This window comes from Pogona vitticeps, chromosome 4 (assembly GCF_051106095.1).
Source record: "Pogona vitticeps strain Pit_001003342236 chromosome 4, PviZW2.1, whole genome shotgun sequence".
Lineage (NCBI taxonomy): Eukaryota > Metazoa > Chordata > Lepidosauria > Squamata > Agamidae > Pogona > Pogona vitticeps.
Genome location: NC_135786.1, coordinates 61842719 through 61858821, shown reverse-complemented (window position 1 = coordinate 61858821; position 16103 = coordinate 61842719). Strand labels below are relative to the sequence as shown.

Genomic DNA, 16103 nt, shown 5'->3' with positions numbered 1-16103 from the left:
CATTATTGGCTTGGAAAATCCTCTTGGAATCCATATGAAAAATGCACTCCCCAAGATATGAGAGAAAAATCATTTGACTTTCAGTTATGAGATAGATAAAGCACTCAATCAGAAAATGGAAATACAGTGATGCCTCAACTTACAAACGTCCTGACATATGACCATTTCGAGTTACAACCAGCTCTGGCTGCAAAATTTTGCTTCGACTGGAGTTTCCAGTTAAAGGTAAAGGTAAAGGTTCCCCTTGACAATTTTTGTCCAGTCGTGTTCGACTCTAGGGGGCAGTGCTCATCCCCGTTTCCAAGCCATAGAGCCAGCGTTTGTCTGAAGACAATCTTCCGTGGTCACATGGCCAGTGCGACGTAGACACGGAACGCTGTTACTTCCCACCGAGGTGGTCCCTACTGATCTACTTGCATTCGCATGCTTTCGAACCGCTAGGTTGGCGGGAGCTAGGACAAGTGACGGGTGCTCACTCCGTCACGTGGATTCGATCTTACGACTGCTTGGTTTTCTGACCCTGCAGCACAGGCTTCTGCGGTTTAGCCCACAGCGCCACATGGAGCTTCCAGTTACAAACACAAAAAGGCAGGGGAAAATGGCGGGAAATTCAAATTGCTAGCTGTAGGTGGTGACAAGGCTGCTTCTTTGTAGTTCTTTTGCCCCACCAGTTAGAGAGTGTGCAATTGGAGGAGGCTGCCTGGTAAGGTAAGGTACTCCTTCCTGCTTTTAAAAAACTGTTCTGGGTGGGGTTTGCAGCGTGGCTTTGGGCTGGGGGTTTATGCTTCTGTGCTGTGATGGGGGGGTCTGTTTATTTTTTTGGGTCCCCCCTTTCTGATGGGTCTTGGGGGGTTTGGTTGCTTTTTGGAGTGTTTTTCCCCATTTCTGATGGGTCTTGGGGGGTTTGTGTTTTTTGGTCCCCCCCCATTCCTGATGTGTCTTAGGGGGTTTGGTTGCTTTTGGGGGGTTGCCTAGTCTTGCATACTTCCTTTGCTTTTTGCTTTGTTTTCTTTGCATTTCCGATGTGCTCCCTTTGCTTTTTCCTTTGTTTTCTTTGCATTTCTGATGTGCTCCCTTTGTTTTCTTTGCATTTCCAATGTGCTTCCTTTGCTTATTCCTTTGTTTTTTTGCATTTCCGATGCATTCCCTTTGTTTTCTTTGCATTTCCAATGTGCTCCCTTTGTTTTTTCCTTTGTTTTCTTTGCATTTCTGATGGGTCTTGCATACTTGATTGCTTCCCCCCCTTCAGCTGGAAGGGATTAATCGCGTTTCCGATGGGCCTTGTAGTTATTTTTTTTCCTTTGGCTGGAACAGATTAATTGCATTTCAATGCATTCCTATGGGAAATCATGGTTCGACTTACGACCATTTCGAGTTACATCCATCTTCCGGAACGGATTATGGTCGTAAATCGAGGCACCACTGTAAGTCTCTCTTAGAAATCTACGCATTAGCTGCAACAACCCTCACACCATGTGTAGTAGTTTTGTCTGTCCACTAAGAAATTCTTGGCACTTTCTCTTTCCACCCCAACACAAACAGAATTGTCCAAGTCATACTTACTTTTCTATGTCACTATTCTTGCAAGTTTTTTGCATAGGCTCCTGTTTACTGCTCTCACCATTACTTGTTGATGGCATCTCTGTGAAGAGAAGGGAAAGCTCATGATCACTGAAGAGAAATATTTATCTGAATAGAAGTAAAGAGAAACCAAAAAATGAATTAGTCAAGTGAACTAGTCAAGTAGAAGACAAGCTTTATAGTTCCCAAATCATCATCCAAGCAAAGATGAATGCACTAAAGCATAGCAGGCTAGATACAGGACCAAAAGCCAGAAAACTGTACTCTAATGTTAATTTTTTCTAGGGACATTTGAAAGTAGGATATAAATAACATAGCATCACATCCCTCTAAATCAGTGGTTTCCAATCTTGGGTCCCTAGATATTCTTGGACTAAAACTCCCAGATGCCTTCACCACTGACTGTGCTGGCCAGGATTTCTGGAAGGTGTAGTCCAAGAACATCTGGGAACCCTAGGTTGGGAACCACTGCTCTAGATGATTCCATTGTTTTAGTTATACAGTGGTGCCTCGCATGACAATGTTAATTTGTTCCGTAAAAATCGCTGTCGAACGAAAACATTGTCATGCAATTTCAAAAAGCCAATAGAAACGCATTAAAACCCAATTAATCCGTTCCTATGAGCTTAAAACTTACTGTCCAGCGAAGATTCTCCATAACGCAGACATTTTTGCTGCCCGTGCAGTGAGGAATCCGTGCCAGAAAACAGTGGGCGGCCACGTTTTTTACCCAGTGGCCATTTTGAAACCGACGATGAGCTGGCCGAAAATCGTTGCTTTGCGGTGATCGGTTCCCGAAACAGGGAACCGATCATCGCAAAGTGAAATTCCCCCATAGGGAACATCGTTTTGCGATCGCTTTTGCGATCGCAAAATCTTCTATGTAATGCGATTTCGTTGTCAAATGGAGCGATTGTAAAGTGAGGCACCACTGTATTTCAGTTTTTCTGTTGAAAAACAAAGGTAGTATTTGTATTCAGCTCTGTGAACATTAATTAAACTGCTTTATGGATTCTCCCACTACAACTCAATAGCTGGAAGACACTGCTTACTTCAATGCTTCAGATTACTGCAGTTACATATACAGGACAACAAGATACACTCATATGCAAACTATTAAAACTTCATCCTGAGATATTCAGTTTCTGTCTTCAAAGATCTGTCTGCCCCATATATATCTTACACTCACCATCACTTGCCCATTTGGAGAATTCTGGTGTTATTCGGGTACTAGGGGTGCCACCACTGGGGGGAAAAAGATGCAGGAATAAAGTGCATGTCACAAGAAATTCTTAGCAAACCTTTCATTAAACTGTTACCAGGATTTATATTTTATGCAGCATTTCAAAGTGACACTTAGCAATCTATTAATGTTTACCAACAGAACAACTGTTTGTGACACTCCAATATTTCTATTTCTAGATGGGAAACTGAGTGCAGCCTTTGTTTAGTGACACAATGAATCTATAAAGATTCTCTGTCTTGTATCATCATATCAGGTCATACTGAATATCCACTACACCTTGCTCCTGCAAGAGACTTTAGTACTACCCTAGTCGTATGAGGATGTGAACAACCCTCTTCTATATTAAAATCAAGAATATCCCACTATATTATGCCAAGTCCAGGAAACAAGCCCTGGGAAGAACATGACAAGAAAAAAAATAACTGTCTTCTTAGGAATCTCAAACTGCATAATGTATTTTCAGAACTGGTATTTGTCTCTACCCAGTCTGAGCTGCTGAAACAGGCAGCACAGAAGTAACCATGGAGGATTCTATGGATGGAAGAACTTCTTCCACTTCTCCAAGAAGAATGAGAAGATGGGCAGTGGTGGTAGGTGACTCCCTTCTGAAGGGGGACAGATATAGCAGTTTCTGGACATGAGAGGATATCTTGGAAGGCATGCTATTTCCCTGGTAAGAAAATCCAGAATGTGTCAGAAAGCAATCCAGGACTAAGTTAACCACTGACCATCATCCTTTCCTTCAGTTTCTTGTGAGAAATGATGCTGCCAGACTCAGCTTTCACCATGTTCCAAGTAACTATGAGGATCTGGATAGGAAAGTGAAGGAGTGCTTCTAAGCTCACTTCCCCAGAAATGGCTAGGGCTACTGTTAAAGCATCTCCAAAACCCATATCAAAGATGATACAGAAGTAGACAGTTCATCGTGGTATTGAAAGAGTCAGCAGAGCAAAGAGTAACACAATGTTCCTTCTGTCCAATTCTCAGCACAGGTTGTCCACTAAGGCAACCAAAGCCTTCTCTATCCCAGTATAAGACCAAAAGCCAGACTGGAATGGATCTAGATAATCCATTTTATCCATTAACTCTTGGACATGAGAACCCACCACTGTTAACTGAAGAGTTATCTCCAATACCTTGTCTGAGAACAGAATATTGGAGATTGATCAGTATTTAGCTCAGTGGGATTCAAGGAAGGCTTTTTCAACTGCAGTGTCACTACTGTTTTTTTCAGGCATCCTGGAGCCCTGCCTTGCTGCAAGGACGCAATTGCCACTTCCCTTGCCTACTAAGCCAGTTCTCCCTGTCTCATTTTCTGAGCCAGAAAGAGAAAAGGTCCAACACACGTATGGTGGCCCTCAACTCTCCAAGCATCCTGTCCACATTCCCAGGCTGCAAAAAGTGAATCTTATCCATTATTATAGAATAAGCAGGGGCCGGAGTTACACACATAGGCCCTGTGTCAATTATACCATTTGGATCAGAGTAGATCCAAGTGCAAAGTGTTGTGAGGGTTCTTCACAGCGGGCTGTTGAGTGGGATAAATCCGAATGAAAAGAAAAGAGCCATGACACAGCACAGAGCACATGCATAAAATCTCAATCCCAATCCCTATCTTCTCCAGGTAAGGTTGGCAAATAGTTATCCGAAATTCTGGAGAGAGATTGACAGTCAGCAGAGTAATATTGAACTAGATAGATGAAATGTTCCAACTCAGTATAAAAGGCAACTCCCTACTTTCCTACAAAAACTGCCTGGCATCAGTTTGGAAGTCTATTCTTGTCTCATTTATGGCAATGAAGAATATGCTACTTTGGCAACACTACATTAACACAGTGCCATCCTGTGCAGCTATTCTGAGTGAAAGGGTTATTGCAACTATGCCTAGCAGCTAATGGAGAATTATAATGCTGTAATGCTTTGAAAAATATGTAGCCAAAACTGGTAATGCCACAGGGTTGTCTGTGGGTATGTTCAACACTTACACTTTCCCTATTTTGATGGATGTTTAAATTACTGCACCTCTGCACTTACCACACTACATAATCCATAGAAAGTAATGGATGTTCTAAGTTCTTAAACTGTGCAGTTGTTTAACTGCCATTACTGCAGGCGTTCTTGGAGGAAACAAGATAGCCTAGATCCATTTCAATCGGGGTTCAGACCACACCATGGAACTGAAACAGCATTATTTGCCCTACAAGATGATTTTCTGAGGGAGGCCGACAGGGAGAGTATAACCCTGCTGGTCCTCCTGGATATTTAAGACTTGTTCAGTTCTATTTAAATGCAAGTATTATTGTTTTAGCCAATGACAAGAATTTTATTGTATTTCATTAAGTCTAAGTCATGTTATACAACTTTTTGATTTTCCTATTTCTCATGGGAGAACCTAGAGAGGTGATTCTAACACAGGAAGTCCCAATTAGTAAATACAGGCTCAGCCCTGGAGAGAATTCCTTAGAGAGAGATTGTAAGACCCAACACTATCACCCTGGACATAACTGTCACTAAACTAGTGGGAGTTTACTGCATAACCATCTTACAGTTTGATAACCATCTTCTTGGCATGCTCCTGCTTCCTAGATTTATCCTGTCTGAGCTTTATATCTCACAACAAACTGAAAATGTACCTGCCTTGAAAAACGGTTTCATCATCCCTTGCCATAATGAAACTTTCCATTCTTCTCTGCCACACAACATTTAAAGCTCACTTACTTTAAGACTGCGCCTCGGAGTGCCTCTCTCTCTTTGGCTTCAGCTGGTTCTTCCCCAGTGCATGGAATGATATCTGCTTCTGTATATCTAAGCATGGAAGGTTAAGGAAAACACAGCCTGATACAAGCTTTGGAACAAGTGGTCTTTTCTTCACATTTATTCCAAGGTAGCAAGGTAGAGCAGCCAAGATACACTTTCAAGTTGAAGAAAGAATCAGTAAAATGTCTATAAATGCACCACACAGTTATTTTCTATCATCATTTGCAGTATTGGAAAATGCACTTCAAAGACTATTTGAAATGCCAAGATGAACTGAAGGAAAACCAACGTAAGAACATGTTCACTTGAAAGTGGCAGAAGAGATCGCTGGTTTTCTCAACAAAAGACACCATACAGATACTGTAAATTGAGAAGCAACATGAAATAAACATCTTTAACAATCATGTTCATCTGATAACAACATCCCATCAAGTCAATTTCAATTTACGGCAACCCTTTCCAGGATTTCTAAGATACACAATACTTAGAAGTGGTTTACCATTCCCTTCTTTGGTTGTGTTCTGGGACCCTGTAGCTTGCCCAAAACTAAAGAGGCTGTCTCCTCTCTTACAAGGCACTGTGGATAACTGAATTCCTGACCCCAATAACCCCCAAATCCACCAACGAGAGCCTGATACAACAAACAAGCTCAGAATTAAGGAAGCCTGAAGTGGGAATTAGTTTTGAGTGCCAGAATGGAACAGAGCTTTCAATCTTAGAAAAAAACTACTTTTATAACTTTTTGTATTCCTGGCTTCAGTAACACAGTAGGAGGCAGAAGGGAAAATATTTTAAACAACGGAAGATCAGACATATCCATCAATCTTCTGCAAATTATGGGGAGATCTAACAGCGAAGGCAGATCTAAATCTCCCCCTGCCCCCAGTTTAGAATACATACAAGCTGTGGATTCCTTCACTAACAGAATGAAAAGGGGTGTGATCACTGGGAGAACAGTACAGATTTCAGCAGCCAAGCACAACCCCAGCCCTAGACTAGAAGTCAAGCACCTCTAGAAAATGATACTGTGGCTTTCCATATTCCAGTGTGTCATCTCCATCCACATCAAGGTCAGCATCGCTGTCTGGATTCTCCTTGCCACTACACATGACAAACCCGGATCCTAGAAGGAAAAGAAAAGTGTAAAGCACATGTCACTCCAGTGAACTTTAAGTGGTAGCTTGGAGTGAGGGAAGATGATATGGAAGAGAAGTATAATATCTTCTGGACAGATTTGCTTGCGAGCAATCATCTTTCTCACATCTCATTTTAGTAAAGGTTCTATTCAGATTATTCCCTGGGCTTGGTTCTACGTGATAATAAAGACAGAGATTTTTTAGAGTTTGTAAATCTTGAATACAAAATAGCAGTTGCTCTCTTTTTTGACTTATGATATAGGTTTTGTAGAATTCCCTTTGCTCTTCTCATCTTCAGACTACTTGTGAGGAACAGAGGGAGCTATGAGGAATGACAAGTCTGTCAGAGGCTAACTGAATTTAAAACATGCACACAGAAAAAGTCTACTCAATCTAAAAATATGAGGTTTGTAAATTATCTTAAATACATTAGCAAGGAGAAAAAGAAAACATAAAGAAATATTCATCTAAAATAGAGAACTTGAAAAATATAGATTATTTTCATAGTTTCATATCACCCTATAGTGAATGCATATTCTCTGGGCAGTGTACAGGCAGCCCAGTCTCTAAAGTACATTTTAAAAAATGCTGGTTCAGATCATTTTACACGACCCCACCCCAATAGACAGAGAGAGAGAGAGAGAGAGAGAGAGAGAGAGAGAGAGAGAGAGAGAGAGAGAGAGAACCTTTGTTGGCATAAGTAAAAATTGGACATAGTCATGGTGGTTTGTTGGGTAACTTACATATATAGGCATCAAGAGGGCAGAAAAGTGTTAGACATCCTTAAAGGCACAACAGTTCATCTCCTAACAATAGCATCAAGGAAGTCTGTGACTCTTTCTGCAATGTCACTCATCTCAGCCATCAGCATATAACAAACTTTATCCTGATCTGACCTCCCTTCCAGCTTTAAAAAAATTGGGGCTATTAACCTTGATCGAGTGAAGCGGGCAGTGCAAAAACATATGAACAAGGGTTTCCAGCACCCCCTATTCACATGCACAGTGCCTTTCAGAATAGGGAACTGCATTAAATCTGCCATATAATATAGCAGTAGGCATGACATTGCATTTGGCCAAAGAAAAGGCCCTACGTTTTGGGGGGCATTTGAGCAATGAAAGGTAGGCAGCAGGTTTACTCACTTTAGGAGGAATATGGAAAAACAATGGTGAACAGAATTTATTGGCAGCACTACAAAGGTCCTGGAATTCAATATCCAAAATTCTTTTTTTAATAATCTGGAAAGCTAGCTCTTGACTTAGAGCTCCAAGGTAGTAGCTATCTATACCAATTGATTTCAATTTTTTCAAGAGGACCGTTGAACCAAAAGGCAGCGCAGAGTCCTGCAGAAGTTGGTATAGTAAACTATCCATGTTTGACTTGTAATAGATACTTAACCAAAATTTGAATGATCTCAACCAAGCTACAATCTGTATTAAAGATAGTCCAGACAAAGTATTTTTATTTATTTATTTATTTATTTAATTTATATCCCGCCTATCTAGTCGTGGTGGACTACTCTAGGCGAGTAGGGCACGCTTTGCATAAGGAGGAGGATTGTAGCTGAGAAGTAGCCAATACCAAATTGGCCTTCCTGATCAACAGAATTTTTGTATAGTCTGGATTAAGCCTCAATTTGTTCATCCACATCCACATTGTTCCTTGGTATCAACTTGCTTGTGATCTAGATTAAACCAGTACAATTCAGAAGAATGCTTTGGATTTCAAATGCAGAGATGGGAAAAATAAGAAATGTGGCTACCATACATGCTTGCTAGACCACACATTAAACTGATACATAATGCAGAAAATTGGGGTGGAGGAAGGAATCGGATGCTAGAGACTGTCACTGCTTCTGTCATCATAAAATTGAATTGTTTGTCCACCATTCCCTGTCCTACCACTATGTCAGAAAGATTTTAATAAACGCAAAATAAGGAGAACCAACACACAATATACAGTACTAGAGGTACCTGAAGGAAAGAAATTTATTTAATGTCATGATGGCACAAGCAAGAACCTAGGCATATCTTGGAGGAAACTCTGAGGGACAGGGCTAACTCTTGAAGAAGATGGCAGCACAGTCTGCTTACTCCTCACTCGTTCTGCTGATTCAAAGTGCTCAAGACTAAACCTCTACGTGGGGCTGCTCATGGAAAATGGCAGGAAATTTCAGCAGGTCCAAAATACAGCAGCCAGTATCTAGGCACAATTCAAAGTGTTGGTTTTAACTTATAAAGCCCTCAATGGCCTAGGTCCAAGCTATCTCAAAGACTGTCTTCCCCCATTATGAGCTGGCTCGGGAGTTCAGATCATCAGGAGAGGTCTTTCAATCCCTCCACCTTCACAGGTGCGTCTGATGGGGACACCAGAGGGCCCTCTCTGTTGCTGCACCCAGACCTTGGAACTCCCTCCCACGGGAGGCCAAAATGGCCCCATCTTTGCTGTCCTTCTGCACTTCTCCAGGCAGGCAAGATTTTCCTCAGATTTTTTTAGATGGACTGTTATGCATTAGTGCTTTAATTGGGTTTTTATTACTACTTGTGTTTACCTGGAACTTGAGTCATGGCAACTGGACTTATTTCTTCTTAGGTTGAAATGTTTCACTACTCATCCAAGCAGCTTCTTCAGTCTACTTGTGTTTACCATTTTTCAGAGTGGTAATTATTTGTTCCTTTTTAATATCTGTACACTTATTTTTTAGCTTGAATACTGTCTTTTAATGATGTAAGCTGCCTTTTCATATTCATTGTTCTTAGCTATAAATATTGTCTTTTATTGATGTAAACCACCATTGTTCACTCATTATTGTTAGCTTTAAATATTGTCTTTCAGTGATGTAAGCCACTTTGGGTCCTTTCTAAGGAGAAAGGTGGGGTAAAATATTTTAAATAAATAATTTAAATAATAGAAGTGACTGGTGCCATGCTTGTTGAGTCTGTGTCTTCATTCTGAGTTGTATATTCAATGTATATTTGATAGTTGAAAAGAGTAAGTAGCTTTGCATTCAGTCAAACTGTCCAAAGCTTGTTACATTTCCTAGAATGTGTTGCAGGTAGAATACATTTATATATATTCATTAATTATTTTATTTAAAATATTTTTACCCCATCTTTCTCCTTAAACAGGACCCAAGGCAGCTTAAATAATTAAAATACTGTACAGTATTTAAATCAAAAACAGTGAGTATGCAAATGCAAAAAGGGTCAAGCAAATAACATACTAGAAAACAAGAGCAACACCAAAACACAATCAATACAGTAAGGTACAACAATCCATTTAAAACGCCACTCAAGCAGCCAGTCACTCAGGGAAAGCTTTCCTGAAGAGAAAGGCCTTTGCCTGTTTGCAGAAGGACAGCAAAGATGGGACCAGTCTGTGGGAGAGAGGTCCAAAGTCTAAGAGCAGCAACAGAGAAGGCCCTGTCCTGTGTACACACCAAGTGCACCTGTGAAGGTGGTGGGCCAGAGACAAAAGCCTCCCCCGATTATCTTAATATTTGAGTAGGCTCATAAAGGGAGATACGGCCCTTGAGACAGCTTGGGGCCAAGCTGTTAAGGGTTTTATAGGTTAAAACCAGCAATTTGAATTTAGTCCCAAAATGGATCATCAGACAGTGGAGCTCCTGTAACAGGGGAGTTGTATCCCGTTACAGCAGCTCTAGTCAGCAATTTGGCTGCTGCATTTTGCACTCACTGAGGTTTCCCAACACTTTCCTCTAGAACAGATGAAGGTGGTGAATCCTAAATGGATGACTCCCAGATGGATAATTCGTTACACCAACTCTGAGGAGAATTACAAAAAGACTGGTCTGATCTCCAGCATATGCCATCTATTGCCAACAGATGCAAAGCTAACAAACTTTTTAGAAACTGAATAGCACTGAACATTTAGCAAATCAATCTCTTGAACCAAGTCTAAATCACAACTGAAAACTGCAAGAACTACAAAAACTTAGATACGTACTCTATATGAGAAGACAGAAGATACTGAAAATCATAGCAGACAAAGGAACCTATATGATGTCAAGGAAAATGTGGAAGAAAACATGGTATTCTGGACAGTTGCCTGGTAGGCTAACATCTGCATCTAATTAACCACTATACTAAAAGAGTGCACTGAGCCCTAAAACTTCAAAGTCCCTAAATCAAGACCTCACTAAGAACACAGTCTGGTCTGTGCAGTACCCCACAAACATCCAAACACTAGATCATGTCCACAAGGCTTATCCTATCAAATACGAAGGCACGAAAATGTCAGTCTGCCAAGATCTGGCAGCAAAAACCCTGTAAGTAAATAGGGATTTACATCCACTTATAGAGATACTAAGGATCAGAGCACAACAATGCTGTGGATTCCCCTTCAAGCTTATGTAGTCAGAAATGGGAAATTCCTGAATGCAACAACACCTCTTCATTGAATGGCATAAGGTAAATAAATGTCCAAACACTAAAAGAATTGAATTAAAGCAACTGGAATCAGAAAACTGAGGCCATGTCAACAAAGAGAAGGGATCCTATAATAAGCAAGGAAATAGGTGCTTAATAACAGCAGCTCATGTGGAAGCTCTCAAATTTAATGATTACCAGGTTTATTATCTTGACACATGAAGTGGCTGGTGTACCATTTTCTGTTCTTTTGGGCCCTAGCTGCTGTATATTACAGTTCTGCTTTAGCCAGTTAAAGTGTATACCAGTAGGCAGGAGAGGATGCAAATTTGAAAGTCAGATGATATCTAATTCTTGTCCCCCTCAATCTTTCCTCTAAGGGAAGCTCTCCAATCTAAGACAGAGGGGCAGCTATTTGGACTCCATTACTCTGCTGGAGACAGCTAGGCCATATAAATAATATTGCTTTATATTGTTCTGTTGTATGAATTATTTACAGATTAACTCACTTATTGTTTCAGGCAGAAATAAAAAATAAAGACAACAAAAACATTGTAGCATTTTAAAGAATGTAATGTGTAATGTCATGTTGGTCAGAGGGAGCTATACCACATAAGTGGATAACAAGAGTTGCAATTCTCAAGGCCATGTATGACATCATCCAGTTTACAGCATATTAATTGTTTTTTTTAATCAGGACCTAAAACAACTGATGGTTATTCTAATAGAACAAACAAATTTATCAGTAACTCAGACAGGTTTTGCATCGGGGGGGTAATTAGCAGATGCTACTCAACAGGCACACAACTTTATTTAATACTAGAACACGTGTACTTATAGCATCAAATATTGTATGCTCAACACATCTGACTGCTTAGGATGGCCGTATCTTTTTCAACTGCTGTGCAAATTGGGCTTCAGCAATAAATCTGTCTTGCTCACTTCTAATAGATTATTTATTTATTTTATTTTCATGCTGCCTCTGTCCCCTGAAAGAACCCAACATAGTAAACAATTAATTTTTTTAAAAAACCAAGCCAACTTAAAATATGGCAATGTACTACATTAAAAACAATTACATAATATTAAAGCAATAAGTTTAAGAAACATATAATTATTTTAAAACACATTAAAAACCATAAATTAACAATGAGGATGACAACAATGTGCAGCATCCCAAAAGCAAAACTCTTCATTGCTCAATTTATTTGGTAAAACCCTATCTAAAAAGGAAGGTCTTTACCTGTCTCCTGAAGGATAGGAGAGAGGGGGCTAGCTAGCCTCCCATAGGAGGGCATTCTACAACCTAGGAGCGGTCACAGAGAAGGCCTTCTCTGTGGTTGCTCCTAAAAATGAAACAAAAATTTGTTTCCTTCATGATTCACTTTTGCAACACATCTGATGCAAGGTGAAAAGAAAACCAGCGTTTAGGGAACCTGGTTTCTAAGGTTACATACTATTGAAAACCATTAGCTCCCATTTCCATTTTCATTCCTGTAGTATTTTTGCCTTAAATTACTAACATCCTAAGGCTCCCAGTATTCAACTCAGGATGCTCAGTTCATAGCCTCAACAATGAATTCTGAGACGTTTAAAGTATGGTTGCCATCAGACACAAACCTGGGACATAGAATACACATACCTTTAAGAAACATAGCAGAAACTGCAGGGTCTTTTCCAACATGAGTCCCTACAGATGTTTGGGCATATAACTTTATAATCCATTATTAGAGGCCATGCAGGCTAATGGGAATTGTAGGCCAAAACATCAGGAGTGATCTAGCTTGAGGAAAGCTGCTACCATCTGGTCATTGTTTCATTTCAGTCTGTCTTGAAAAGCACCCACAGTCAGTTGGAAAAACTCAACATGGGTTTTTGATGGAAGAACATGAATAGATTTTTCAGACGTAGCAGCAATGTTTATTTTCAGCTTTTTGTTAAAAGATACTACAAGATTGGCTATGAAAGCATGACTCAGAGGCTGAAATCCAATAGTAAGATATAACTAAAGTAGGCCCATTAAATCAATGGAGCTTACACAGGTGCTAATTCATTAAATTCCTATTGATTTAATGGGCCTACTATAGTTGTGATTTATTACTGCATTTCAGCCAGAATACAGAGCTATGAAAAAAAAATCACCATCTACCTTACCCAAGATTTATTTCATCTGCCTTTCCCATGTTTACATTAGTTATCATCTTAAACCAGTGGTTCCCAATGTTAGGTCCCCAGATGTTCTCGGGCTAAAACTTCCAAAAGCCTTCAACACATGCTGTGCTGGCCAGGATTTCTGGGAGTGAAGTCCAAAAACATCTGGGGATCCAATGTTGGGAACTACAGATAAAAACAATACATACACAGCAACAACTTCATTCCAGCCTTCAGTCAACATAAAGTCAATTGTATAAGATAACACAATGTTTTCAAGTGTCACTGACTTGAAATGTTTAGTGTTTGGACTTCAGGAACTCATAGTGAAGATTAAATTAAATTAAATTAAATTTAATTTAGTTTTTTGTTTTGTTTTGTTTTGTATATGTACCCAATATTTGCTGCTAGCATTCTTGCTTTCTTCCCTGGAGATGCTAATAACCACATAAATGTGTTGTCTACCTTTGAGCCTCTGAAATTTAACTAATATAATACAAGCAATAAGAAATGTTACAATTTTATCTAAGGGGAGCAGAATATAACAATAAATCTAGCACCTGCTTGAGTGAGATGTGCAGTTTAATAAGCTCATAAAGCAGCGATTATATACACATGCTATATATAAATACGGTTAATATTTGTCATGGACATTTAAAGTTTAAAGAACCAGTTTCAGAAGCACAGTGGCCATGTCAAAAGAAGTGAATGAGGGTGGGTGGGGGAGTGAGTGAGCTTTAGACTCATTCACCTAATTCATTATGATTACCACAGAATTGCTGTGGAATCTTATTGCTAAGCTATTTTGCCCTATAAGCAGCCACCAGATACAGTGGCGCCCCGCATAACGGGCGCCCCGTTTAATGACGAATCCGCATAGTGATTTTTTTTTGTGATCGTTTTTGCGGTCGCATTGTGATGTTTTAAATGGTAAAACATTGTTTTGCGATGATCGGTAAGCTGTTTCACTTACCGATTTTCGCATAGCGATTTTTTAGAAGAGCTGCTCGGCGGTTCCAAAATGGCCACCGGGTAAAAAAAAATGGCCACCCGCAGTGTTTTCGCGCCCATTCCTCGCTTACCGGGCAGCGAAAATGGCGGCCGTATGGAGGATTTTCGCATAACTGTGAGTTTTTTGCCCATAGGAATGCATTAAACGTGTTTTAATGCATTCCTATGGGCTTTTTTGTTCCGCATAGCAACGAATCCACATAGCGACGATTTTTCCGGAACGGATTATCGTTGCTATGCGGGGCATCACTGTACAGTTCTTCAAGCCCTCCACTGTAACTTCTATAGTATCTACAATGTTTCCATCGCATTGTTTGCCAATGTGACCTTTGTTTGATAAGCCTAAATAAAGTCTGCATTCTAAATCATTTAAATTAAGAAACTAATGCATTAATCACTATGATGAAATGTTCTATTCACATATTTGGAAGCTTATTTACTATAGTATTTAGAATTCTGTGAATGCATGCATAAGAAACACCTAATAGAGCCATCCCTGCCAGGACCTTGATTTCCAGTATTCCAGCCAACAACTGATTTTACCAGAGAAGAAATGTACATCCATAAAGACCACCTCTTGGGTAAGTAAAGCTTCTTATGCTTCATCAGCGGAGCGGAGCAAAGTGTTATGGTGGCAAAGGTGGCCTAGAGTTCTTAGTGAGTGGAACAAAACAGCTCATGCACCCATGGGAAGATCTGACACATAAGCTATAACTATCCATCTGCTTTTGAAAGTCACGGATCTCTGCCCTAAGCTGTACAGAGACTGAGGGAGAAAAAATTATAATTCCTGAGCTACCACCAGGTAGCATCATAGCAGAAACATCTTAAGAGTGATCCCCATAAAGACAGCAAGTGCCCATATACAGACCCTATACCTAGCATAAAGAGTGTTCTCAGGCACAGTTCAAACAGTATCAATGGTTTGGCTGAACTTTTATGGCCAACTCATTCACATTTCCTCAGTGTAGAGAGCCAGCGAAAACCTCATAGTGTTCTCAGGCACAGTTCAAACAGTATCAATGGTTTGGCTGAACTTTTATGGCCAACTCATTCACATTTCCTCAGTGTAGAGAGCCAGCGAAAACCTCATAGCAGCTGTTTAAATATTTGAGTTCTAAACCAGTTGATATTAATTATTCATCCGAGGTTCATTCAAACCAGATTTCTAGACAAGAACAGTTATAAATGGATTAAACAAGGCATTTTTTAAAAAAAGTATGACAATCTGATAAGATCACACCTGCTTTGTGTGTGCACATATGCATGGCCTCATGCATATGAAGGGAAAGCATCTAAAAATCATTCTTTGGTATAAGCATATCTTTGTTCAAGGAGGAAGGCACACTGGAAACTGAATAAAAACATTAGGGATATCCATTCAGATTTGGGAATATTCAGAATTCAGAATTCACAGAATAATGCCATAATCACCATCTACCTTACCCAAGATTTATTTCATCTACCTTTCCCATGTTTTACATTACATTCTAAATATAACTGAATTTGAATTGGATAGTTCTGAATATCTGTAATAGTAATTCCTAATGTTTGGAGTGTATCTGTAAATTAATATTTCTATTTTCATTTTTGTTTTGTATTTTACAAGTTATAACAGTACTCACAGAGTACTGCTGTGACATGAATGGGAATGAGATAAAAATTGAATGAATGAATGAATGAATGAATAAATAAGGTTGCTGCAGGCGCAGAGGGTCTTTCTCGGCCAGGGTGGTGGCGGCGGCGCCTCAGTCTCCCTGCCGAGGCTGGAGCTACGACGGGTGGAGAGAGAGAGAGACGAAGCACAGCAAATCGGCGGGGCTTTGCGATCGC

General features: G+C 39.9%; 1 protein-coding gene across 12 annotated transcripts in view; it reads right to left on the bottom strand.

Moving 5' to 3' along the window:
- The window catches only part of RNF220 (ring finger protein 220), a 362501-nt gene that overhangs the window by 40817 nt on the left and 305581 nt on the right, over positions 1-16103 (bottom strand). For 8 of the 12 annotated variants that reach the window (XM_020783272.3, XM_072997529.2, XM_078392818.1 and 5 more), the window contains 4 exons: positions 6611-6707; positions 5546-5632; positions 2771-2826; positions 1564-1642 (listed from right to left, as the gene is read on the bottom strand). In XM_020783272.3, the coding sequence (XP_020638931.1) occupies positions 1564-1642; positions 2771-2826; positions 5546-5632; positions 6611-6707 (319 nt within the window). Of the gene's footprint in view, positions 1-1528; positions 1690-2770; positions 2827-5545; positions 5633-6610; positions 6708-16103 lie in introns of those variants that run through there. The other 4 variants (XR_012086369.2, XM_072997532.2, XM_078392821.1 and 1 more) reach the window with 2 other exon arrangements.